Source organism: Enhydra lutris, unplaced genomic scaffold, assembly GCF_002288905.1.
Source record: "Enhydra lutris kenyoni isolate GAN:26980312 unplaced genomic scaffold, ASM228890v2 scaffoldscaffold1, whole genome shotgun sequence".
Lineage (NCBI taxonomy): Eukaryota > Metazoa > Chordata > Mammalia > Carnivora > Mustelidae > Enhydra > Enhydra lutris.
The window spans coordinates 74070116-74097773 of NW_019154085.1; the positions used below are offsets into that span (position 1 = coordinate 74070116).

Below are 27658 nucleotides of genomic sequence, written 5' to 3' on the forward strand. Positions count from 1 at the left end.
TTAAGACCTATTTGAAATGTCAATCCTCTATGAAGTTTTATCTGCTTTCATATTATGAAACTGTGTTCTGTCTTCCAGTGTGATCTATCTTCCTGGTTCCACATATTTTGGTCAGGTATCTGCTATAAATCATTTAATATTTGTTCAACCCAACATGGTGTATTTAATTCTCTGTTTAAAAAAATTTTTTTACATTAAAGCACATTTCCTTGCTCTTTTATCTTTTTCTTTCAATTTAGAAATTGAAACAACTCTGATCAATAAGCCTACCTGAATTCATAATTATATTAAAGAATAATAAGTACGTAGCAGGCAAATTTTTTTAAATTTCAAAGATACCCAGGTGAACATCATGACCAATGAAGGTAGAAAAATAAGCTTCATATGATAAACCAGACAAGTATTATATGATATTACTCATATGCGGAATCTAAAAAAGTCAAACATATAAAAAAAAAAAAAAAAAAGGAGAGACAGAATATGTGTAAAACAGCAGTTACCAGGGGAAGCAAAATGGGGGATAAGATCGATGGTGTTTAAGGGTATAAACTTGTAACAAGTACTAAAACAGCCACAGAGATGTCATGCAAAATTTATTGAACTTAGACAGTAATATTGTACTACAAGTAAGTAACATGATAAATATCACTACAACCACAACCATATTATGGTATGATATGATATCAAAGTAACATGATGTATCCCTTTAATTTACACAATGTTGATGTCAAATTTACCCAATAAAAGATAAAAAAAGAGAAAAATACACTACAATATTATGCCATAAGTGTTTTAGATATTGTTTTCTTCTTAAAAATATTTTATCTCAGAAGAACAATTAGCAATAATTAAAGTATCTTGATGAAGAACAATTTGTTGATAAAATAAGTTAATTGGCTTTTAACTATTTCAAACTATTTTCTCTAATTTGGAAACTCAAATGTAGTTGAATATGGACAGATTGAATATTTTTAAAATACCTTGAATCTTTATAAGGTAACTTTCCTACAAATACCTTAAACTATCAAAGGCTGAGTTAGATATTGAGGACATCCCTTTCCTCAAAGAGAGTTTACAGTCTAGCTAGGGAGACAGAATATTTACACTAAAGTACAAATGACAACAAAAGATACCACTGATTGAGTATAACAAACAACAAAATCTATATAAGAAATCACAAATACTCTTAAATGCTATATGATACTGTTTATATTCAATAATAATCCACAATTTGTATTAACATTAAAAGTGTAGATCTATTAATAATCAGAACAAAAGGCGGAAAAAATTGGGGGAAAATTCCACAATGAATAATTCAGTTTTTATTTTAAGAACTAAAATAAAAGGAGGGTCCAAACTAAATTCAGCAATACCTTAAAAGAGTCGTACACCATCCATGATCAAGTGGACTTATCCCAGGGATGCAACCAATATCCACAAACTAGTCAATGTGATAGATCACATTAACAAAATGCAGAATAAAAATCATAAATCATCTCAATAGATACAAGAAAAAGCACTTAACAAAATTCAACATCCATTAATGACAAAAACTCTCAACAAAGTAGGGATAGAGGGAATGCACCTCAACATAACAAAGGCCATCTGTGACAAGTCCATAGCTAACATCATTCTCAGTGGTGAAAACCTAAAAGCTTTTCCTCTAAGATTAGGAATAAGACAAGGATGCCCACTCTCACCACTTTGATTCAACATGGTATTTTGGAAGTCCTAATTAGAGCAATTAGGCAAGAAAAAGAAATAAAATGCATCCAAATTGGAAAGGAAGAGGAAAAACTGTCACTATTTGCAGATACAATAATATTATACAAAATACCCTAAATACTCCATCAAAAAACTGTTAGAACTAATACATTTAATAAAGTTGCAGGATACAAAGTCAGTACACAAAAACCTGCTGTATTTAAACACACTGGTATAATGAATTATTAGAAAGAGAAATTAAGAAAACAATTGCATTTCAATTGCATCAAAAAGAATAAAATAACTAGGAATAAATTTAACCAAGAAGGTGAAAGACCTATATATTGAAAATTACAAGGGGCACCTGGGTGGCTCAGTGGGTTAAGACTCTGCCTTTGGCTCAGGTCATGATCTCAAGGTCCTGGGATCGAGCTCCACATCAAGCTCCACATCAGGCTCTCTTCTCAGCAATCTCTATCAAAATTCCAATGGCATTTCCACAGAAATAGGACTAATAAATAATCCTAAAATTTGCATGGAATCACAAAAGACCCCGAATAGCCAAAACAATCTTGAGAAAGAAAAACAAAGCTGGAGGCATCATGTTCCCTGATTTCAAACTATATTGCAAAGCTACCATAATTTAAAAAGTATGGTTTTGGCATAAAATAAGTCAAGCAGAGAGAGTCAGTTATCACATGGTTTCACTTGATTGTGGAGCATAAGGAATAACACGGAGGACACTGGGAGATGGAGAGCAGAAGTGAGTTGGGGGAAATCAGAGGGAGAGACAAACCATGAGAGGCTGTGGACTCTGAGAAACAAACTGAGGGTTTTGGAAGGGAGGGGTGTGGGGGGTTGGGTGAGCCTGGTGGTGGGTATTAAGGAGGGCACGTATTGCAAGGAGCACTGGGTGAGGTACATAAACAATGAATTTTGGAACACACACACACGAAAATTAAATTTAATTTAATTTAATTTAATTTTTAAAAAAAACATGAGACATATAGATCAATAGAACAAAATAGAGAGCTGAGAAATAAACCCATGTGTATATGGTCAATTAATTTGTGACAAATGAACCAAGAATACACTGTAGGAAAGGACAGTCTCTTTGATAAATGACATTGGGAAAACTGGAAAGCCACATATAAAAGAATGAAACTTGGCAACTGTCTTACACCATTCACAAAAATTACCTAAAAATGGATTAAAGATTTGAATGTAAAACCTGAAACCATAAAACTCCTAGAAGAAAACATAGATGGTAAGCCCCCTGACATAGGTCTTGGCAATGATTTTTTCTTATCTGATATGAAAAGCAAAAGCAAGAAAAGTGAAAATAAACTAGTGCGACTATATCAGACTAAAGAGCTTCTGCAGAGCAAAGGAAATCATCGAGAAAATGAAAAAGCAACTTACTGAGTGGGAGACAATATCTGCAAGTCATATAACCAATAAGGGGCTAATAATCAAAATTTATATAGAATTCATATCACCAAACAGCAAAACAAAACAAAACAACTCCACAAAAAATCCAATATTTAAAAATGGGCAGAAGATATTTTTCTGAAGACATACAGATGGCCAACAGGTACATGAAAAGGTGTTCAACTTCATTAATTATCAGGGAAATGCAAACCAACACCACAATTAGATATCATCTCACACCAGTTAGAATGGCGGCTAACAACAAGAAATAACAAATGTTGGCAGGGATGTGAAGAAAAGAGAACTCGTATGCGGTGTTGGTGGGAATGTAAATTAGTGCAGCCACTATGGAAAACAGTAAGGAGATTCCTTAAAAAAAATTAAAAACAGAACCACCATGGAGCACCTGTGTGACTCAGTCAGTTAAATGCCTGACTTTGGCTCAAGTCATGATCTCAGGGTCTTAGAATTGAGCCTCCTGTTCTTCTCCATGCTCAGTGGGGAGCCTTCTTGCCCTCTCCCCTACTCTTAGCCCCTCCCCACCACTTGTGCTCTCTCTCACCCACACACCCATTCTCCCTCTCAAATAAATAAAATCTTAAAAAATAAATAGAACTACCATATGATCCACTAACTCCACTTCTGTTATTTACTCAAAGAAAATAAAAACACTAATTTGAAAAGATGCATCTCTGTATTCACCGAAGTATTATTTACAATAGCCAAGATAGAGAAACAACCAAAGTGTCTGTTGATTAATGAATGGATAAAGAAAATGTGGTATATACATACAATGGAATATTATTCAGCCATAGAAAAGAATGAAATCTTGTCATCTGCAACAACATGGATGGACATTGAGGGCATTATGCTAAGTGAAATAAGTCAAACAGACAGATACTGTTATGATCTCACTTATATGTGAAATCTTAAAAACAATAAACAAAACACCAAGCTCATAGATAGAGTGAACAAGTTGGTGTTTGCCAGAGGTGAGAGGAATGGGTGAATGGGATCAAAAGGTACAAACTTATAGTTTTTTTAATATATATTTTTTAAGATTTTATTTCTTTATTTGACAGACAGAGATCACAAGTAGGCAGAAAGGCAGGCAGAGAGAGAGAAGGGAGAAGCAGGCTCCCTGCTGAGCAGAGAGCCTGACTCGGGTCTCAATCTCAGGACCCTGATATCATGACCTGAACTGAAGGCAGAGGCTTAACCCACTGAGCCACCCACGCACCCCCAAACTTGTAGTTGTAAAATAAGTCATGGGGATGAAATGTATAATATGGTGACTATAGTTAATAATACTGCATTGTATTTTTGAGAGAATAAACTTAAACATTCTCATCACAAGAAAAAAATTTTTGTAACTACATATGGTGATGGATGCTAGCTAATCTCACCATAGTAATCATTTTGCAATATATACAGATATTGAATCACTGTGTTTCACTCCTGAAATTGACATGATATGTATCAATTATACCTCAATAAAAACAAATTTTTAAAAAAGAGAGCAAAGCTAGCACCTAGGGTGTGATTGGTCCAGACAATATGTAACTCAAAGAGCAAAGAGGCTGGGTCCAACAGAGCAACTGTCTGAAGCAAAAATATGAGCAAAGGAAATGCTTATGCATGTTTATGGTAGACAGTATCTTGTTCGCCATTATTCACTACCCTCTCCCTTCTAATAGGATGACCGAACGTTGCTATGTGACTTGCCATTTCTCCTGCAGGGAGAGTATACCTCTCCACCTCATTGGCATTGGGCTTGACCCAATATTAATTAATAATATTTTGGTCACTGGAATGTAAGCACACATAACATATGTCACAGCTGAGCAGAAGCTTTATGAAAAAGCATCAGGAGCTACTTCCAGGGTTTTTGATCTTTCCCTCTGCCATAAGAATGGGAGTGTCCCATATAGGTACTTCCCCTTTAATCTGAGTCCCAGAATGAGAAGACACTTTGAACAGAGCCAAAGCTGGCCATAGGCTACATGCCCCATAAATGAGCAATAAAAGTTTTGGTGTTGTAAGTCTGTAAGATTTTCTTATTATAGAAGAGTTGACTAATACAGAAACACTACCTAGATGTAGGGTGCTGCTCTATAACCCCGTCTTTAGCATCAGATAATGGGTGGCATGGAAACTGTTATGCAGAGCTAGAAAAATGGTGATCCTTATTATGTAGGGATCAGGTATTTGGTGAATGAAATTGCCACCTGCAATTACTTGAACGACAGGTAATAAACAATAAATTTATGGCTTTGGGTGAAGAGAAACAAATGGTTGTACAAATAAAATACACTGAAAATGAGAGATCTAGTCTAATCTCCCAAATTTTATAAATAGTGCCCTTTTCTGCATCCCTTCCTGTGCCTTCTTAGTGCCTGTCATCAGCTCTTGTGCCCTCATGCAACACCCCACCCCCATGGTGGTGCCCCACTCCCACCTGCCTCTACTACCATAAGATACTGTGCTTAAATGAGTCTCCACTTTGTGGAGAATGAGGAATTCAGGCTAAAGAATTGCATGAAATTGTGATTTTGAACTCACTAGTTGATGATAATGATCACTGAGTGAAAAATATAAAGAAGAAAATTTGATTCTTAATTCTTCCCCATGTTAATATTTTAGAAGAATGTGATGATGAGGAAGAATAAGCAAATACTCTCAAAATCATGCTGTATTATATACAACTTCCCGTGGGACACAAGGGTTCAATTTAAAAAATTACTCTTCTTGAAAACTAAATAGTATGTTGTTTTCCACAAGAACCACTGACTAGAGGTTTTCATCTGGAAAGAACTTCACTCACTAGTATAAAAAATTTAAGGGGCACCTGGATGGCTCAGTGGGTTAAGTATCTGCCTTCAGCTAAGGTCATGACCTCAGGGTCCTGGGATCCAGTGCTTCCTGGGATCATGCCCTACATCAGGCTCTCTGCTCATCAGGGAGCCTGCTTCCCGCCCCTCCTCTGCCTGCCTCTCTGCCTACTTGTGATCTCTGTCTGTCAAATAAATAAATAAAGTCTTTTAAAAATTTAAGAACACAGCAACAAACAATGTTCCCTGCTTTCTGAACAGTTCCCTCTGTTCCTTTTGAAACACACAAGTAATTGCCAAGTTAACTGATCTCACATTTTTACTTTAATTAAATGACACAACATTTAATTCCTCCAGATCCCTATCAAGATATATTTTAGAATTGCCTATGGTAAAAGCGGTAAGTCTTATATAATCATCCCACTGTCTGTAATACTTTTCAAATATATTTTTATTGATATGCAATCAGCATACCAATTCCTTTCTACCAAAGTTTCCCGGTTCCTGTTAATGGTCCTATAAAACAAAGATACTACTTCTTCCAGATTTCATAAACATAGCAATCTGTTCTCTGATTAATGTGAACCTTTTTTCTATTGAATCTTTAATTCAAGTTTAGGAGACAACAGACTTCAGTAACTTGACAACCTTAGATGGTTGTAAAGTTCACTATTCTTTCCTTTGCTCTCAACCAAATTTAGGTTGGAGAGTACCTAGAGAGTAATCCCTTGGAGATTTCCTGTTATTGTAAGGAGGTGTGTTGCACAGACACAGTTCCTGTTTCAGTTAGGGTTCGACCAGGGATGCAGAACCACTGTGAGAGATGTGAATAAGGGAGTTACCAAAGGAGACCTTACACAATTTGGGGAGAAGCTGAGAAATACAGGTCCAGAAGCAAGAACCTAAAGGATCAAAGTCACTAAGACCACAAAGGAGATCTGGTGAAGCCTATGGAAGGCTGTTGGCTGTGCATTTGGTGATGGGTCTAAAGTTACTGTAGGGCAGACAGTCAGGAAGGAGAGCTGGGAGCAAAGTAGGCAGAGTAAGGACAAACCTGTGAGAACAAACTGGTACCATTTTGTCTATTTCTCATTCCAAACCTTTATTATGTGGTTGGCCCAAGACTCAAATTGAAAGAGATCTGGTATAAGTTGGAGAGGCTGAGGGCCCAGCTGCTGCCCCACCACATGAAGGCTCCTATCAACAGATTAGTGACAAGTCTGAGTTGCACCCAGGGCCCTGCACTGACCTTACAAATGTTAAGGCCTTTGCCTAACTCCACTGCTCTCTAAACCTCAGGCAGATTTCTCATGTGACGAGTCCTAACCAAGAACCATACGGAGAAGAGAAGTCTGGCAAACACAGTTGACACAAGGTAAATTACACAGTGCCCAGAAGTCCCTTCATGTAAATTGACCCTAAGATGGATTTAAGCCTCTCAGAGATCACATATATTCATTTAATAATAAAGCCTATCATAGTACAGAATCTTAATTACTGCATTTATTTGCAAAATTTGCTCCAAACTTTTTTTTAACTACCAGCAAAGAGGTATTTATTTTGCTGTTACTAAGTTAAACATAAATGTAAAGCAACATTCAACATCTTATCAGTTTGATTTTTTAAATGGAAGAAATCTACTTAATGCTTCTCTATTTCCACCCAACTGCCCTTTACCATCCCAGCTCTCCTCACACTATCTTCTTTCTGCTTCTGCTGTGTCAAAAAGTATTTAAACTCCAAACCTAAAGCCTTCCTTCTTGCTCCTCCATGCAATGTGGCCTTTTGTCAAAGCCACCAAGTCCATCTGTCAGAGTTGTGTAAATCTGAGCTATAATTACAAATATGAATTAAGTTCAACTTCTTTCTTACAGAGTTCTCTGTCCAGTGTAAATTAAAATATGAGCTATGTTACCAAATTTTATATCCTTGTCAACCCAACTCAGCTGAGACTGGTAATATCCCTAATACACTCTTGGAGTCCCTACAGATATCTCTGCTCTCATCAAAGCATTTCTCCTAGGAGAGTAGCAAGCTCAGCTTCATCTGAATTTGGTCTCCAGGGACACGCTCTTCTATTCAGTAGCGGCACTGAGCTTCCACTTGCCAGAAGCATTAAAATTGAGTCAAAGCACTTGGTTGACATAATAGAACCTTCTGGAAATCACAGCTTTTTCAACCATGTACCCCTCACTTTGGAATTTTGGTTAGGGTAACTTCCCAGTAGTAATGTTTGCTAATAAGTTAACTAACATATTATCCCCATGACATGGTTTAAAGTCACCAGGAATTAGGGCGGAAGATCCAAATGCTGGTTCTGGCACAAGTCTCAGTGAGAAGGTAAAATCTACATTATAGGGGTGTATTGTGAATTGCCAGTTAAATAATAGACATCATATTCTCACCCATAATGACCCCTGACTAGTCCATTACCCACCTCCTTGGTAAGGAAATACCTTCTCTTTCTTGCACTGGGCCATATATTTGGGTAATGGAGTGCTTGTAGGACTTCGGGGTCATTTCAGGGGCCACCTCACACCACACAGAGCCACTATTCCCTTCCCCACAGGCCCTGCGATGGACCTGCTCTGCCATGTCTCATAGCCACTTATTGTGAGGTGGGAGGTCTTTCCACATCAATGGTAAAGGCTATTTTTTTTCTTCTCCCCCTTTTACAGGGTACATGGTATCCATCCATGTAGTCCAGCCTTACATTACCCAGGATTAGAAAGGTACCATAAAAAGATTAATGCAAAAATATTATATCTTATGTGACATAAATTCTTATTAACATAGGACATGCTTTTCTCCTTCTCTCTAGGTTTTATTTCATGTCACTTGTGGTCAGCAATTTGCTTTTCATTCCAATCATACTCCTAAGGTAAGATCAATTATTTGACATCACTTTCCTGACCTTTTTTTTTAAAGTTACTTGTAATAAAGTTAAAACTACAAATATAATAAAGTTATAAAAAAAGACACATAACCAAATATAGCTTAATGAAAACTAAAGCTAATGTCTGCTATATTTACATATAGATTACAGAGAAATAAATACATAGAAATTATTTCCATCATCAATAGCGGTTGCTAGGTTTAGAAAATATTTTGTGCATGTAGGGATTACTGAAGCACAAAAGATTTGTTTTCTTCCCTCTCTCCTCAATGCTGACCTTATTCACATCCCTAGTGAGCAGACAAAAGTCAATTCAGACTCGGAAAGGCATTGATCAGTAGATTACACACAATAAAAAATTTCAACTTTTATTTTTAAATGTTAAATTTACTACAGGCTGATCAAGAAAAATTAAAATGACTTCTTTAAACATGCAATATTTAAAATTGGAACATTTTGGCTTATAACTAATATTTTTCTAAGTTGCAAAAGCATTTCATGAAGATGTTGCCTGTTTCAAATATTGAATAAGATCTTCTCTCTCACTCTTCTTTTTAAGACCAGCAAAGACCATTTTAGTTCCAGGGATATATTTCTTTGGGTTCTCCAAATATTCCATCAGAGTTTCCTCTCCCCAGATAACACCTATAAAGGTGAAAATAAGTTTTAAGTTTGTGTAGTTATATTTGTAAGGCTTACTTTCTGATGTGACCTATGTATGTGAACAAAAGATTACTCTTGGATTCAAAAGGAAGACTCATTATTGGGAATACTTACAATTTCTGACCTATAAGGGAATTCCAAAATTAGTCTTTGGTGCTCTACTCTTCCAGTTCCCTATAGAAATCTAATATCCACATGCTGTTCAGTATGACACAAAGTACACCAATAAACTGCCAACCTAGACATGTTGGACCTAAACAGTACCCCATCCTCCTACAATCACAGAGTTCCTTCTAGAAGAGATCTTAGAAGTTAATCCAACCCCTCATTTTTCAGATGAGTAAATGATCCAAACAGAGGAGAATAATGTGCCCTAAGAGAAAAGATGACTTAAAGTCAAGAATCTGTGACTGCTAACTCATATTTTCATGTTTTTTCTTCCAATAATTGTGTATTGCCTCTGTCCAAATCTCTGTCAAAAAGCTATGATTTCAGGAAACCAGTTTTACAATGAGGGAAAGGCTGTCTCTTCCTTTTTTCCTTTCTAAAACCAGACAAAAAGAATATGGACAAAGAGAAACAAATACTAACTCCACCTTTGATCAAATACTGAGGGAGCACCTATTACTTCAAACTTCATATGATCAGAAGACTACCAAAAACATAAAACCTGGACCAGAGTAAGAGGACACCTGTCACTAATGATCTCAAAAGAAGAAGAGTTCTCCAAAGTAGGTGATAAATTGTAAGGGGCAAATCATATTCCTCTGGCCCAAAAAGAGTATAGTGTATATGAGCTGACTGTGAAAGTCTCCCTAAATTCAATTTGACAGTATGGAGGGTCAGGGGAGCCAGAATTAAAGAAGAAACACAGACATGCCACTTTAAAAGAAGCATTCTACCTTTTGATTTTCATTTGCATGGAATATCTTTTTCCATCCCTCTACTTTCAGTCTGTGTATGCCCTTACATCTGAAGTGAGTCTCCTGTAGGCAGCATATAAATAGGTCTTGATTTTTTTTATTCATTCAGTCACCCTATTGTGGGTGCCTTTTAGACCGCTCAGCCATCCTGACGGCTGTGGGTGCCTTTTATTTTTTTATTTTTTTATTTTTTTTTAATTTATTTATTTGAGAGACAGAGAGAGAGCATGAGAGGGGAGGTCAGAGGGAGAAGCAGACTCCCCACGGAGCTGGGAGCCCGATATGGGACTCGATCCCAGGACTCCGGGATCATGACCTGAGCCGAAGGCAGTTGCTTAACCAACTGAGCCACCCAGGCACCCTGTGGGTGCCTTTTAAATGGAGCATTTAGTCCATTTATATTTAAAGTAATTACTGACAGGTAATTACTTATGGCCATTTTGTTAACTGTTTTCTGATTGTTTTTGTAAGTCTCTTCTATTCCTTCCTTCTCTTGCTCTCTTCCCTAGTAGTAAGATGGCTTTCTTTAGTGTTACACTCAGGTTCCTTTCTCTTTATTATTTTGTATAGCTATTATAGGTTTTTGATTTGTGGTTACCTTTAAATTCATACATAACAACTTATGTGCATAGCGACCTATATAAAGTTGATGGTTCCTTAAGTTTAAACACTCTAAAAGTGCTGCTCTGCGCACCTGCCTGCTCTACATTTTCATAGGTCTTCCTTCAGTGGTAAGCCTGTTGGAGCTGCTTCTGAATTTGTTTAATGATAACTTACTTTTAGGCTTTAAACTCTCTAGCTATAAACAATGAGTTACTTGGTACTTCTCCTTTTACAATTAAGTTGCATGTTTTATTAAAAGTATACACAATAACAATCAATATTGAAAGTCTTAATATAAAACCACAGTTAACAAATCATTAAGTATTTAAAGGAAAACTTACTATATACTATAAAACCATAACTAGTAAAATATTAGTATTCGAGCAGAGTATCAGAATTTTTACTAAATTTTTACTAAATTTTTACTCCCCCCTCCATGTTTTATGTATACAATGTCATATTTTATCTTTTTATTTTGTGTATCCCTTGGCTAGATGTAGATGTAACTGACTTTACTACATTTGAGTTTTAACCTCCATACCAGACTTAAAAGTGATTAATCTACTGCATTAACTATAAGGCAAAGGAAACAAAAGCGAAAATGAACTTTTGGGACCACATCAAGATAAAAGCTTCTGCACAGCAAAGGAAACAGCCAACAAAACAAAGAGGCAGCCCATGGAATGGGAGAAGATATTTGCAAATGACACTACAGACAAAGGGCTGATATCCAAGATCTATAAAGAACTCCTCAAACTCGACACACACAAAACAGATAATCATGTCAAAAAATGGGCAGAAGACATGAACAGACACTTGTCCAAAGAAGACATACAAATGGCTAACAGACACATGAAAAAATGTTCATCATCATTAGCCATCAGGAAGATTCAAATCAAAACCATATTGAGATAACACCTTACACCATTTAGAATGGCCAAAATTAACAAGACAGTAAAGAACAAGTGCTGGGGAGGATGTGGAGAAAGGGGAACCCTCTTACACTGTTGGTGGGGATGTAAGTTGGTGCAGCCACTTTGGAAAACAGTATGAAGATTCCTTAAGAAATTAAAAATAGAGCTTCCCTATGACCCTGCAATTGCACTACTGGGTATTTACCCCAAAGATACAGATGTAGTGAAAAGAAGGGCCATCTGTATACCAATGTTCATAGCAGAAATGACCACAGTCACCAAACTGTGGAAAGAACCAAGATGCCCTTCAACAGATGAATGGATAAAGAAGATATGGTCCATAGATACAATGGAGTATTATGCCTCCATCAGAAAGGCAAACACCCAAATTTGTATCAACATGGACGGGACTGGAAGAGATTATGCTGAGTGAAATAAGTCAAGCAGAGAGAGTCAATTATCATATGGTTTCACTTACTTGTGGAGCATAAGGAATAAGATGGAGGACATTGGGAGAAGGAGATGAGAAGTGAGTTGGGGGAAATTGGAGGGGGAGACAAACCATAAGAGACTGGACTCTGAGAAACAAACTGAAGGTTTTGGAGGGGAGGGGAGTCAGGTGGTGGGTGAGCCTGGTGGTGGGTATTATGGAGGGCATGTGTTGCATGGGGCACTGGGTGTGGTGCATAAACAATGAATTTTGGAATACTGAAAAAAATAAAATAAAATAAAATAAAATAACTATATTTCCTTTTAACTGTGAAATTTTTTCCTTTCATAATTTTCTTACTTTTAGTTATGGCCTTTGATATTTTTTTATAAAGCTGGTTTTTGTTTGGGAAATTCTATCTCTCCTTCTGAATGATAACTTTTCTGGGCAGAATATTCTTGGTTGTAGGTTTTTTCCTTTCAGCACATTGAATACATTGAATACACTTCTGGTCTGCAAAATTTCTCCTAAGAAAACAGCTGATAACCTTATGGCATTTCCCATATACATAACTTTTCTTTTTTTCTTGCTGCTTTTTAAAAAAAATCTCTTTATCAGTACTTTTTGCCATTTCAGTTATTATGTGTCTGGGTGTGGACCTCCTTGGGTTCATCTTGTTAGGGTCTTCTGTGCTTCCTGGATCTGAATGTCTGTTTCCTTCCCCAGATTGGGGAGGTTTTCAGCTATTATCTCTTCAAATAAGTTTTCTGCCCCCTTTCTCTCTCCTCTTTCTGGAATCCCTACATAGCAAATGTTATGATGCTTGATGATGTCACAGAGATCCCTTTACCTATTCTCATTTTTTGTTTTTCCTTTCATCTTTTTGCTGTTCAGCTTCATGGCTTTCCATTATTCTGTCTTCCAGATCACTGTTAGTTCCTCTGCCTCTTCTAATATGCTCTTGATTTCCTCCAGTGTATTTTTTATTTCAATTGTTAAATTCTTCACCTCTGATTGATTCTTTTATATTTTATATCTTTGTTGAAGTTGAGGCTACTAAAGTTAAGTCCCATCTATTTTCAAAGCCAGATGTTGTGGGGATTTGTCTTCCAGTTTGAGTCTCTTGTGCCAGGGTTGCCTGGTATGAATTCTGATCCTCTTGCTTCTCTGTGCTTGTGATGTTCCTCCTATTGTGTGATGGGGGTTTGGTTCTCAATCATGTTTTCGCCCCTTCTTTCACAACCTTTTTGATGTGGCCTTCTTTCTATGATTAGTCATGGGAGGTCTGTTCTGCCAGTCTTCTGTCATTTTCAGAGTTAGTCACATAGTATATTATCTCAGTGTGTCCACATGGATGAGGTGAGCTCAGGATCCTCCCACCTTCCCAAGACTTCCTGAGTTTGGCCTTTTAAAATTCCAAATATAAATGATATTACACAGTATTTTTTTCTCTAACTTATTTCACTCAGCATAATGCCTTCAAGGTTCATCCAAGTTTTGCAAATGGCTGGATTTCCTTCTTTCTCATTGCTGAATATTCCTTTTTATATATTTATCACATCTTTCTCCATTCATCTATTGACAAACACTTGGCTTGTTTCCATAGCTTGGCTATTAAAAATAATGTGGCAGTGAACTTGGGATGCATATATCTCTCCCAGATTCTATTTTCATTTCCTTTGAATACATACCCAGAGATTACATTACTGGATCATATGATAGTTATTTTTAATTTTTAATGAATCTCCACACTGTTTTCCATAGTGGCTGCCCCAATTTACATTTCTACCACCAGTTCACAAGTGTTTCCTTTTCTCCACATCTTTGCCAACACTTGTTATTTCTTGTCTTTCTGATGAAAGCAATTCTAACAGGCATGAGGTGATATCTCACTGTGGTTTTGATTTGCATTTCTCTGACAATTAGTGATGCTGAACACCTCTTCATGTACCTGTGGTCGAATTATATGTTCTCTTTGGGAAAATACTCAATTCCATTGCTGACTTTTTAATTGGTTCATTTTCTCTCTATTGTGTTGTATCCATTCTTTATATATTTTGAACATCAACCCTTTATCAAAAACATAATTCACAAATATTTTCTCCCATTCTATAGGCTGCTTTCTCATTTGTTGACTATTTATTTTGTTGTGCAGTAGCTTTTTAGTTTGATGTAGTCCCACTTAATGACTGTTCTTGTTGCTTGTGCTTTTGGTGTCAATATCCAGAAGATTATTACAAAGAGTAATGTCAAGGAGCTTTTTCCCTATGTTTTCTTCTAGAAGTTTCACAGTTTCAAGTCTTATATTTAATATACTTAAGTCTCTAATCCATTTCAAGTTAGTTTTTATGAGTGGTGTAATATAAGGATTCAATTAGATTCTGCTACTTATTATGTAACCAGTAGAAAAAATAGTAATATTATATCTCCAAATCAGTCACCAATAGTATTTAAACAACCTTAGAGAAGTTTTATTACTAATTCTTAAATAATGTTAAAGACAAGTCTTCTATCCAGCTTTTAATCTTTGACAACAATCTACAATAAAGGATATATTTGTAATCCGTTTTTTTAAAAAGATTTTATTTATTTGAGAGAGAGAAAGTGATCACAAGCAGGGGGGAAGAGGTAGAAGGAGAAGCAGACACTCCGCTGAGCAGGGAGTCTGATGTGGGACTCCATCACAGGACTCTTGGATCATGACCTGAGCTGAAGGCAGATGCTTAACTTACTGAGCCACCCAGGTGCCCTGTAATCAGTTTGTTGTTTTTTTCTTTTTAAGGTTTTATTTATTTATTTGACAGAGAGATAAAGATCACAAGTAGGCAGAGAGGCAGGCAGAGAGAAAGGGGGAAGCAGGCTCCCCAGTGAGCAGAGAGCCCGATGCAGGGCTCGATCCCAGGACCCTGAGATCATGACCTGAGTCAAAGGCAGAGGCTTAACCCACTGAGCCACCCAGGCTCAGTAATCAGTTTTAATATTATTTCTAGTCAATGCTAACAACCAATAAAACTCTCAAAATACTGGGATTTAGAGAAATAAATATTACCTTATAACTAGTCTATAAACAACAAAAGTTGACTCCTCTTGTAATTTGATAACAAAATAATAAAATAACACTATAGAAAAATATTACTTTAAAAACTAAAGAACCATAAAACTGAAATAATAAATCCAAGTTTCAGACTGATTTATTCAATATTCTGTCAACTAGAAATCTTATTGCAATAAATGCAAGTGAAATCTGACTCTAACTGTCTGAATTTGAACAGACTCCATAGTCCCCACAATTCTGTCCTCACTTTAGACACCAGCTACAAGTCTGGGGTCCCAGGCCATCCCAAATTCTAACCAACTGGTTATAAATTTGAAGGTTCCCTGGATCCCCTGGTTGATAATTTGCTAGAAAAATACAGAACTAAGAAAAACACTATACTTAGTTACACTTTTAATATAAAGGATACAATTTAGGACAGGGAGGTAAAGAGATCCATATGATGAAGTCTGGGAAAGTCCCAAACACAGAGCTTCTGAGTCCTGTCCCTAGGGAATCCAGACTCATCACTCTTCTAGTCATTGATGTGCTCACAAACCAGGAAGCTCAAACAGAGCTTCCAGTTAAAGTGTCCAGAGTTTTTATTTGGGTTTCCTTACATAAGATGCCTATTGAATCATTAGCCATGTGATAAACTGAATCCCCAGCTCCTATTCCCTAACCCTGGAGGTTGGACTGATAACTCAACTAGCCCAAAGCTCCAAGTCTCTAATCACACAGTTGGTCTTTCAAGCTTGGCCACTCCCATCCTTAAACTATCTAGGAGCTTACCATAAGTCATCTCATTAGCATAAACTCAGGTTGTGGTCCAACGGCCCAAACTTAAATAAAAGAGACACTCCTATCACTTGGGAAATTCTAAGGTTTTAGAGATTCCCTTCTAGGAACCTAGGACAAAGACCAGACAAATTCTTTATTATAGAATACCTATTAACCACATTTTTAAAACAGATTTTATTTATTTATTTGACAGAAAGAGAGATCACAAAAAGGCAGAGAGGCAGGCAGAGAGGAGGAAGCATGCTCCCTGCTGAGCAGAGAGCCCCATGCGGGGCTCAATCCCAGGACCTCGAGATCATGACCTGAACCGAAGGCAGAGACTTAATCCACTGAGCCACCCAGGCACCCTTATTAATCACATTTTTGCACCTACTAAACACAATGATATTGTGTTAATAATAATTACATTGATATTTAAAGATTCTGAAGCACCCTTGACCAAAGATTAAGTTTTATTCTATTTTATTTTAAGTATTTTACCAATTATCTATGTATTTTATATGTATATAAGGTCCTTTATTATGGATGTTCCCTGAATAAGGATACATTGTAGTCTTAACCTCCAGTACCTCAGAATGTGGCTTTATTTAGAAATAGGATCATTGCAGATGTGATTAGTTAAGTTGAAATGAGGTCATACTGTAGTAGGATGGGCTCCCAATCTAATATGATTGGTATCTTTATAAGACAGCCATGTGAAGACAGAGACACACATGATCATGAAAGGACAGAAAATGGAGTTATGTAGCTGAAGGCCAAGATGACTGGCAAACTACCAGAAACTAGTTAGAAACAAGGAAGGATTGCCCTACAGGTTTCAGAGAGAGCATGGTCCTGCCAACACCTTGATTTTGCACTTCTAGCCTCTAGAACTGTGAAACCATAAATTTCTGTTATTTTAAGCCACTTGATTTATAATATTTTGTTACAGGAGCCCTAAGAAATTAATATAGTCCTCAAATTCTTACCATATATTCCCCCCCTCCACTCCATCCTTGTTTGCTTTGAAACCCAAGAAAAGTCTAGGGACCAACAACTTCCCCAGCTCTCCATCCTAATAAACTGTATTGCTCTCAACATTTCAGAAAGATGAAAAGCATTTTCTTTTCACATAAAAAGCTGTGAAAATCCTACATGTGCTAATTTTGTTTTAACTAAACCATTTGATTGTAAACAGGCCCCTTTCCCCAATATTCTAGATAACAAAAATTTCACTATACCTCACCTATCTGTAGAATAGGACCTGACAATTAGCTTTTTCAACTATAATATAAATGCCTGGCATTAAGTGTTTTTTGTTTGTTTGTTTGTTTGCCAAGGCATCTACTTCAAACACACCCAGTCTGAATAAACACACTGCCAGTTACATGAGTAGATAGAGCCAAGTTTCCCCACCATGAACTTCCCCCCCTCTTTTTTTAAGGCGGCTCTGGTAGACTTAGATAACTACATTTGAGGACTGTTTGTTTTTCCCTTCCCATGCTTCAATTCCCACTCTTATGTTTTAAATTCACCATTAAAGAATGTACCTGTGAAACCCTACCTTTTACTCCAATAAAAACAAAACACCAGGCCTCCTCACTAGCTCCCTCTCACTCTCTCTCTCTTTTCCCTTCAACCTCATTATGTGGTCCCAGGCATGTCATGTAACCTCCAAGACTTGTGAGTAATAAATTTTTCTTTTCAAAGTTCCCTGATGGTTGATAGTAGGGTGTGTCTTTCAATCATAATGAGAACCACAAGGTCTGGTCCAGCCACAACATTGACTTTGGTTGGGGAAGTATCTGTAGGGGTTACTATAAGTAATATAGGCCCAGGTGAGTGTCCCCAGGCATTTCTAGTCAATAACGTCACTATAGATAGACTGAGACAAACCCAAAACACCATCTTGCTAGAAATATTAATACAGGTTAAATAAGTAAAATCCCTCCTTTGACAAAATACAAGCTATTACATTTGCACCAAAATAATAATAATAATAATAATAATAATGCACAAAATGTCAACTCCCTTCATTAAACTCTTCTCCTCCAATATAGTCCACAAAGCTCAATTAAATAAACACTACACAGCACTATAAAACCCATTAAGAAATTTTTTTTAAAGATTTTATTTATTTATTTGACAGAGAGATCACAAGTAGGCAGAGAGGCAGGCAGAGAGAGAGAGGGGAAGCAGGCTCCATGCCAAGCAGAGAGTCCGATGTGGGGCTCGATCCCAGGACCCTGAGATCATGACCTCAGCTGAAGGCAGAGGCTTAACCCTCTGAGCCACCCAGGTGCCCCCCATTAAGAAATTTAAAAATACCAAATTCAAATCATTTATGAGGAGAACTTACAGCAGCAATAATCTATATTTTAAACTTCTCCAAACACCAACACCAGACAAAGACACCATAAGAAACTACAAACCAATATCTCTTATCACTATAAGTGCAAAATTCCTCAACAAAATACACGCAAACTAAATCCAATTCACATTAAAGAATTACATACTATGACCAAATGGGATCTATCCTAGGAATGCAAGGATGGTTCAACATAAGAAAAACAATCAACACAACACATTAATAGAGCAAAAGGAAAAAGAATACATGATTATTTCAAAAGATGCAGGAAAAAATTTGACAAATTCCAACACCCTTTCATGATATAAACACTCAATAAACTAAGAATAAAAGATAAGTTGCTTAACAAGAAAACAGGGATTTTTGGAAACCCCCGGCTAATACCATACCCAAGGTGAAAAGCTGAAAACTTTCTCCTAAGATCAGGAGCAAGACAGAGAGGCTCATTTTCACCAGTTCTACTCAGAATTCCACTAGAAGTCTTAGCCAGAGCAATTAGGAAAATCAAAAGTAATAAAAGCCATCCAAACTGGAAAGAAAGACGTAAACTACCTCTATCACAGATGATATGATTCTACATATAGAAAATCCTGAAGGATCCACATAAAATCTACCATAACTAATAAATTAATTCAGCAAAGCTTCAGGGAATAAGATCAACAAAGAAAAATCTGTTGTGTACTATATATAAGCAATGAACAATTTGAAAAAGAAATTAAGAAAACAGTTCTATTTATAATAGAAATTTAAAAGAATAAAATACTTAGGCAAAATTTAACCAAGGAAGTAAAAGACTTGTACATTGAAAATTATAAAACATTTCTGAAAGAAATGAAAGGATACTTAAATAAATGGACAAGCATCCCATGTTCATAGATTGGAACATTAATGTTACTAAAATGGCAATACTCCTTAAAAAATCCACAGATACAATACAATCTCTATCAAAATTCCAAAGGCTCTTTTGCAGAAATGGGAAAGGTTATCCTCGAATTCATAGAATTGCAAAGGGCCCTGAATAGCCAAAACAATACTGAAAAAGAAAAACATAGCTGGAGGGCTCATACTTTCTAATTTTAAAACTTACCACAAAACTACAGTAATAAAACTGTGGTGTTGTTATAAGGATAGATATATAGACAAATAGAATAGAATTGAATGTCCAGAAGCAAACCCTAACATATATGGCCAATTGAATTTCAACAAGGGTATCAAGACCATTCAACTAGGAAAGAATGTCTTTTCAAGAAATCAGGCGGGGTAACTGGATAACCACATGCACTTGATCTTAACCAAAGTCTGAGAAGTGATGGATAACCACATGCAAAAGAATGAAGTAGGTCTATTCCCTTACTCTCTATAGAAAATTAAGTACAAATGCGTCAAAAACCTAAATCTAAGGACCAAAACTATAAAACTATTTGAAGAAAAGGGCAAATCTTTATGACCTCAGATTTGGTGATGGATTCTTAGATTTGATGCCTCTCCTCAAAAATCAATAAAAATACAGATAAATTGACTTTATACAAATTAAAAACTTCTGTGAATCAAAGGACATTATCAAACAAATGAAGACAAACTACTAAAGAAGAGAAAATATTTGAAAATCACGTATTCGATGAGAGATTAACGTCCAGAATACATAAAGAACTCTTAAACTCAACAATAAAAAAGACAAACAAGTCAAATAAAAAAATAAGCAGAGGATACAAATAGACATTTTTCCAAATCTACAAATGGCCAACTAGTTGTTGAACAAACAAATTTCAACTGAGTGAATTTAAGGACCAAATTGACTTTATTCAATGATTCATGAATCAGGCAGCATATAGAAAGGAATTCCAACAGGCTACAGAAAGAGAAAGGTTTTTAAAGATAGAACAAGGAAGTCATAAACAACAAGAAAGACTTATTTCAGACAAATTCACCTCCTTTTGGAGGACAGAAAGATCTTACTAGGTGGATTCCAGCACCGACCAGGAAATTCCAGACTAACCAGTTAAGATTACATTCCTGGGAAGAACTGAAACTACAATTAAGTTAGGTATTAAGCCCTGGTTTAATGTTGTGGGCCTAGTACAGGTGACTCTATTTTGGCCCTGTGGTTTTCTTTTTAACAAAGCATACTAAAACATGTTCAACAGCATCGTTCATTAATGAAATGCAAAAAAAAAAAATCATGAGATGCCACTTCACACTTACTAAGATGGCAATTTTAAAAAGAAAAAGAAAATAACAAAGCATGGGAGAGGATACAGAGAAATAGGAATCTTGCATCACTGATGATAATGTAAAATGGTAGCTACTGTGGAAAACAACTGGCTTTCCTCAAGAAGTTAAACATAGATTTAACAAATGACTCCCAACATATATACAGATATACATATCTATACATATTGAAAAGAACTGAAAACAAGGACTCAACTCAAACAAATGCTTATTCACAAATATTCATAGCAGCATTATTCACAATAGGTGAAAGGTGGAAATAATCCAAATGTTCACCAACCGATAAATGTGTAAACAAATTGTGATATATACATTCAATTGAACATGATTAGCCATAAAAAGGAATGAAGTACTGATACAAGCTACAACTTCAATGAACCGTGAAACCATGCTAAGTGAAAGAAGCGAAACACAAAAGGTCATATTTTATGATTCCTTTTTATGAAATATGCAGAATAGGCGAATCCATAAAGAAAAGAAGCAGATCAGAGTTTGCAAGAAGTTAAGGGTAGGAGGAAATGGGGAGTGTTTATTAGATATGCACAGGGGTTCTTTTCAAGCAACGAAAAAAATTTTAAACTACAAACAGGTGTTAATTATACAATACTGTAACTACACAAAATGTACTGCTTTGTACACTTCAAAATGGCTAATGTGTGAATTTCACTTCAATAAAAAGAACAAAAAGGAACAAAAATAAAATAAAATAAAAACCTTTCCAAATAGTAGGATTGTAATGATCTGAAATTTGGGCCAGTTAGAAATGCTAGGCCTCCAAGAACAGTCCAAAATAGAGTTGCAATCTATTTGGAGTTGCACCCTATTTTTTGAAGTAAATGCTATGCATGTACGGATGGATGGATGGATGGATGGATGGATGTGTATATCCAGGAATAATAAAATTCTCTGCAAAGATATTATAGTTTTTCCCAGCCATTTTCAATTTCACACCTAAAATGCCTTCTCATTTTAACTATCATCTACCTACTTTCCTCCAACAAAAAAGTCATGGAATATAGTTTTTCAAAGTATACAATATCCCTCCACTCTGCTAAGAATCACTACTACAAGTAGAAAACTACCATTATGCCATTAAAATATGATTTGATCTTTTTAATTTAGCTCATGCTTTTTCTACATAAATGTGCTGCATAAAATAGAAATTCCTCATATAAATAAAAACCTATGCCACAGAGAATTGCTAATTCCTCTGATCAAAAAAAGACTAGTTATCTAAATATAGATCTTATAATATAAATCAATATTTCAGTAATATAAACATAAGGATTTCATTTTTTATGCTATAAACTAGGAAATTACTATAATATCAAATCAGGTGCTTTTCTTTCTTTGCTACAAAGTTTCCGGTTCTCTCCCACAACTGCCCAGGTTTTACCTTTGTTTTTGTTAGCATCTGAATAAGAAAATCCTGGTGCTTGTCCTGTTTTTCATCCAAAAAGGCCCCAGAGATTTGGACCAATCTTGTGTTTTCCACCTTTTTCCACTGTGTGGCACTGAGCACATTTTTGAATAAAGATCTTCTTGCCTGCTTCAGCATCTCCCATTTTGTTCTGCAACAAAACATTAAACCACAGTCCAAAAAAAATCTCAGATTTGCAAAGCTGGAAAAAAAAAATGCCAACATTTTGAAATGAATACTAATGATATTAAACAAAAACGTATTTAAAGTATGCATCCTTTTAAAGCCTGAGTGCTCAAAAACACAAGCAGATTATAGCATCCAATTTTATAAAGACTTAATCATCTCATTTATCAGATTTATTTTAAAATTTTGATTTATAGATACTTCAGAAACTTATGGTATAAGCCTGGTTTTACTTCAGCCTTCAAACAACTATACTAATTCATCTAGGTCAATTATATTCCACTTTTTTCTTTCCACTTACAGAAAGCACATGTGCAAAAAACAATGCAAGGTTTCTAAGTCTAATTTGGCATCCCCTTGTTTAATAATAAGAATAGAGCAAAATGCAAAAGGCACTTAAATTTGATGTTTTTGTAAGTACTCATATGCCTGCAATAATAGCCTGTAAAATTAAATATCAAACAAAAGAATGAGGCCACAGCAGGTTATACGTAACACGTAATTTCTCATTTACTTTATACTCTCAGCTATAAACACATCTAGCAGTTAGATTAAGCAGTATCTCAAAGCAATTGAATACCATTATTGAGTTCAGTCAGCAGTAGTACGTGTTTAACACTAATGTAGTGGAAAATACAGTTCTAAGCAGGGAAGATTTTATGGTACAGTGATATATAAAATAAAATTTGTACAAAGATATTTTAGTTAATACTACCAAAAATTTTGTTGCATAACTAAGTAAGTGTCTCCTTCATCTAAAATTATGTAAAAACTAAAATAATTTCAACGTTTTTAAAAAATGTAGTTTGAAATGCCAACAAATATAGTACCTAAGTTTTGTTTACCTGCTCTTTTTGTTTTTTTTTTTTTAAGATTTTATTTATTTATTTGTAAGAGAGAGAGACAGACAGAGAGAGCGTGTGCAAGAGCAGGGGGAGTGACGGGCAGAGGCAGAAGGAGAAGCAAGCTCCCTACCAAGCAAGGAGTGCAATGCAGGACTCAATCCCACCAAAGAAGGCAGAGACTTAACTGACTGAGCCGCCCAGGCGTCCCCTGCTTCCCCCCGCCCCCGCTCTTTTTATTTGAAAAATTAGATCATGGGCAGTAGGTGTTGGGATGGATTTCAATATGAGATTGTATTACTATTAGAGAAATCATGAAAATAACCTAATTCCCTGACAGTACAGTTTGAAGCACATTTTCGCCTTTATAACTCTACTGAGAAATAAAAAATGTTTGGTTTATTCTGGTAATAATATTGAAAAATACAATGTGTCTTAACTGAAGTTAGCTATTACTCAGAGAGGTCAGTACTTCCTATACAGTAACCTGCAAAATTAGTATCTCTCTAATTTCTTCTCTTTTTAAAAAGATTTTATTTATTTTTTTAATTGAGAGAGTGAGCACACAAGCATGAGCCACGGGAAAAGGGATAGAGAAAGGGAGAAGCAAGCTCCCCACTGAGCAGGGAGCCCAAAGTGGGGCTCAATCCCAGGCCCATGGGATCATGACCTGAGCTGAAGGCAGACACACCTGACTGAACTACTGAGGGGCTCTGGTATCTCCCTAATTTCTTTAAATTTATGTGGAAACCCAAAATAGTGTCAATAATCCACTTAAAGGGAAGACAGAAATTTTCTGTGGGCAGACTAACAACTAATCTATTAATCAGTGTTTTAGGTCTGATAAAAAGCAGAGTAAAAAAACTCATTTATCCAGAAGAAGCTTACTTTTAAATTCCAAACTTCACTCAAAACACTGCATTCAATTTCTACTTAAATGAATTCTATCAGTTCACGTATAGCTACAGAATTCACTGAACCTTTGAACAGGGGCCATTAAGAAACTTTAGTCACAAATACAAATTTTTGGACTTTAGCAAAATGCATTCACAATAATCATAAAGTCCATACCATACAAATAGAAAATGTCATCTAAGTACTGCTAAAGAATCATTTCCAATTTTTATATAAAGCAAAAAAATCAGATTGATTCTTATACCTATTAAATGTTACGGATAATTCAAGAAACCAGACATTTGTTTAAAAGAAAAAAATCCTCTTTCCTCAAATAGATTTCACATACAATTCTCTTATTAGAAAATGTCCATTGTCATTGTTCAAACTACCAATATTTACCATGTGAAGACACTGACCGCTGCCATCTTTAATCACAGTTATGTAAGTACATATGACCATCTGCAAAGTGCACTAAAACCAGTAAATTCAGCAGTGATAGCAAGGGAGGGGGGCAGGAAGACTAGGAAGGATAGCAAGCAAGTCAATTTTATCCTATAATCATCTGGCACTCTAATAATATTTCATTATTAAGAAGAAATATAAACCTCTTCAACCTTAGCCACAACAACTTCTAGCTAGACCTGTCTCCAAAGGAAAGTGAAACAAAGGCAAAAGGAACTATTGGGACTTCAACAGATAAAAAGCTTTTGCACAGCAAAGGACAGTCAACAAAACCAAAAGACAAGCTACAGAATGGGGAGAAGATATTTGCAAATAACATATCAGATAAAGGGCTAGTATCCAAAATCCATAAAGAACTTATCAAACTCAACACCCAAAGAACAAATAATCCAATCAAGAAATGGTCAGAAGACATGAACAGACCTTTCTCCAAAGAAGACATATGAACAGACATATGGAAAAATGTTCAACATCACTTGGCATCAGGGAAATATAAATCAAAACCACAATGAGACACCACTTCACGCCAATCAGAATGGGTAAAATTAATAAGTCAGGAAGCAACAAATGTTGGTGAGGTTACAGACAAAGGGGAACCCTCTTACACTGCTGGTGGGAATGCAAGTTGGTGCAGCCACTCTGGAAAATAGTATGGAGATTCCTCATAAAGTTAAAAGTAGAGCTACCCTACAACCCAGAAAGTACACTACAGAGTATTACCCCAAAGATACAAATGATCTGAAGGGGCACATGCACCCCAATGTTTATAGCAGCAATGTCCACAATAGCCAAACTATCCAGATGTCCGTCGATAGATGAATGGATAAAGAAAATGTGAGATAGATATAGCTATAGATACAGATAGATATATAGAGGTATATAATGGAATACTACTCAGCCATCAAAAAATAAAATCTTGCCATTTGCAATGACATGGATGGAACCAGAGGCTATTATGCTGAGTGAAATAAGTCAGAGGAAGACAATTATCATACAATCTCACTGATACTGGAATTTAAGAAACAAAACAGAAGCTCATAGGGGAAGAGAGGAAAAAAATAACAAGATGAAGCCAGAGAAGGTAACAAACCATAAGGGACTCTTTTTTTTTTTTTTTAAGATTTTATTTATTTATTTGACAGACAGAGATCACAAGTAGGCAGAGAGGCAGGCAGAGAGAGAAAGAGAGAGCCGCTGAGCAGAGAGCCCAATGTAGAGCTCGATCCCAGGACCCTGGGATCATGACCTGAGCCAAAGGTAGAGGCTTTAACCCACTGAGCCACCCAGGTGCCCCGCCATAAGGGACTCCTAATCATAGGAAACAAATGAGGGTTGCTGGAGGAGGGTGGTGGAGGGATGGGGTAACTGGGTGATAGACATTAAGGAGGGCATATGATGCAATGAGCACTGGGTAGTATGTAAGACTGATGAATCACAGGCTGTACCTCTGGGAAAAAAAATTAATGGCAGAATAAAAAGATGAGAATAGTACATAATAAAGATATTATTTCATGAAAAATAGAAATATAATGTTGTATACCTAAAATTTGTATAATGTTACATGCTAATTTTATTTCAATAAATAAAAATTTTCTTAAAAAAGATTTTTGCCTATTTCTCACTGAAATAGGCAAAGATATGACACCTGGTATGAGAATGATCACTCTTCCAAGAATGAAGTAATTCTAATGATAAATAGGAGAAGAGTATGGAACACTTACGCATGCTTCTGTGGGCCAGACATAGCTAAGCGCTTTATATATTATTAATGCATTTATTCCTCAGACCAGCCATGTGAGATAGATACCGTTAATATCTCTGTTTTTACAGCTGAGGAAAATGAGGCACACAAGTTAAGCTGCTTAAAGTCACAAGCTGGTGAGAAATGGAGAGAGATGGTGAAAAGTAAGAGGAAGAACAATTTTCAATCTCTTTTAATTTTAACAATTCCCTTTTAGGAACAAACTAAGTAACTTGGGTTGAACAGAATGTTTGACACACTGCAGATGCTTAAAGAGAAGTAAGTAAAATGCTCTTCAGTGTTGGTACGTACCACTGCCAGCTCCAATTTTGCCCGTAAAAAAGAGGGGTGTGGTAAGAACAATCAAGGCACCAATAAAGCTTTCAAGATTTACAAAACTCACATAACTGGAAGCAATAAAAGTGGGAGGAAGAACTCACTGGAATAACTGGAGGATGAATACTACACAGACTAAAAGATAAAGTAGGATTCTGCTGTTGCAGCGGAAGAAGTACGGAAGTGGAATGCATCAGAACGATGTGACCGTGGGTAAACGTCTATGAACCCCCCCCAACCCCCCCCCCCCAAACACAGATGTCCACGGCCTTTCCCTCTTCGAATCTGCTGTGCCTGAATCTCTAAACTGGAGTAAGAATCCAGCTTTCCAAACTGCCAGTCTCACAGTCCTTCATGCCACCACTCCCACTTGGCTGATTTCTGCCAACCGTGGGCGGAAGGCTCTGCCCCGAATCAGTTCCACACAGAAATCATAAAAGCTGCAGGCAGGCCCCTCACCAGAAATAGTTTTATGCCGCACTTAGGGACACGTAGACCCCAGCAGGCTAGGGCTAAAAGGAGCCTATTAGATACTTCTTTCTGAGTAAAGCCCAGCCCAAATTGCTCTGGCCCATAATCAGTGCTTAGATCACATGGTTGCCAGGCCCACTACTTCCCAGCCAATCCCATACCTACCAGAGGGTCAGCGGCTCTGCCCACCACCTCCCCAGAGAACCCTTAAGAAGTCACCCGGGCCTCTGCCAGGCCAGGGACTGAGCTGCAAGTTTGGGGTTGGCGATCCCAGAGCAATGCCTCAAACACCTGCACTGGAAGCCCAGCCCAGCATGTGCTTCCGGTGGACGCCAGCCAATAGCAGGCCAGGCTCCATCCGCACTGCTGATTGGCTCCCAGATCCTGCAAGTTGGCAATTCTCGCAGGAGCTTGAAGACGGACTTGCTGGGCAGTTGCAGGCTGAATGGAAACGTGACTAAGTGAATGTCCTTTGAACACAGCAGCCCCAGGAGCAT

The 27658-nt window shown here is 36.5% G+C and overlaps 1 protein-coding gene across 1 annotated transcript; it reads right to left on the reverse strand.

Moving 5' to 3' along the window:
• Positions 1–9358: 9358 nt before the first annotated feature.
• On the reverse strand, positions 9359–22371 carry LOC111142635 (cytochrome c, testis-specific-like). The gene is given in 2 exon segments (XM_022495948.1): positions 9359–9507; positions 22203–22371. Coding segments are annotated over 2 exon segments (318 nt in total).
• Positions 22372–27658: the final 5287 nt, after the last annotated feature.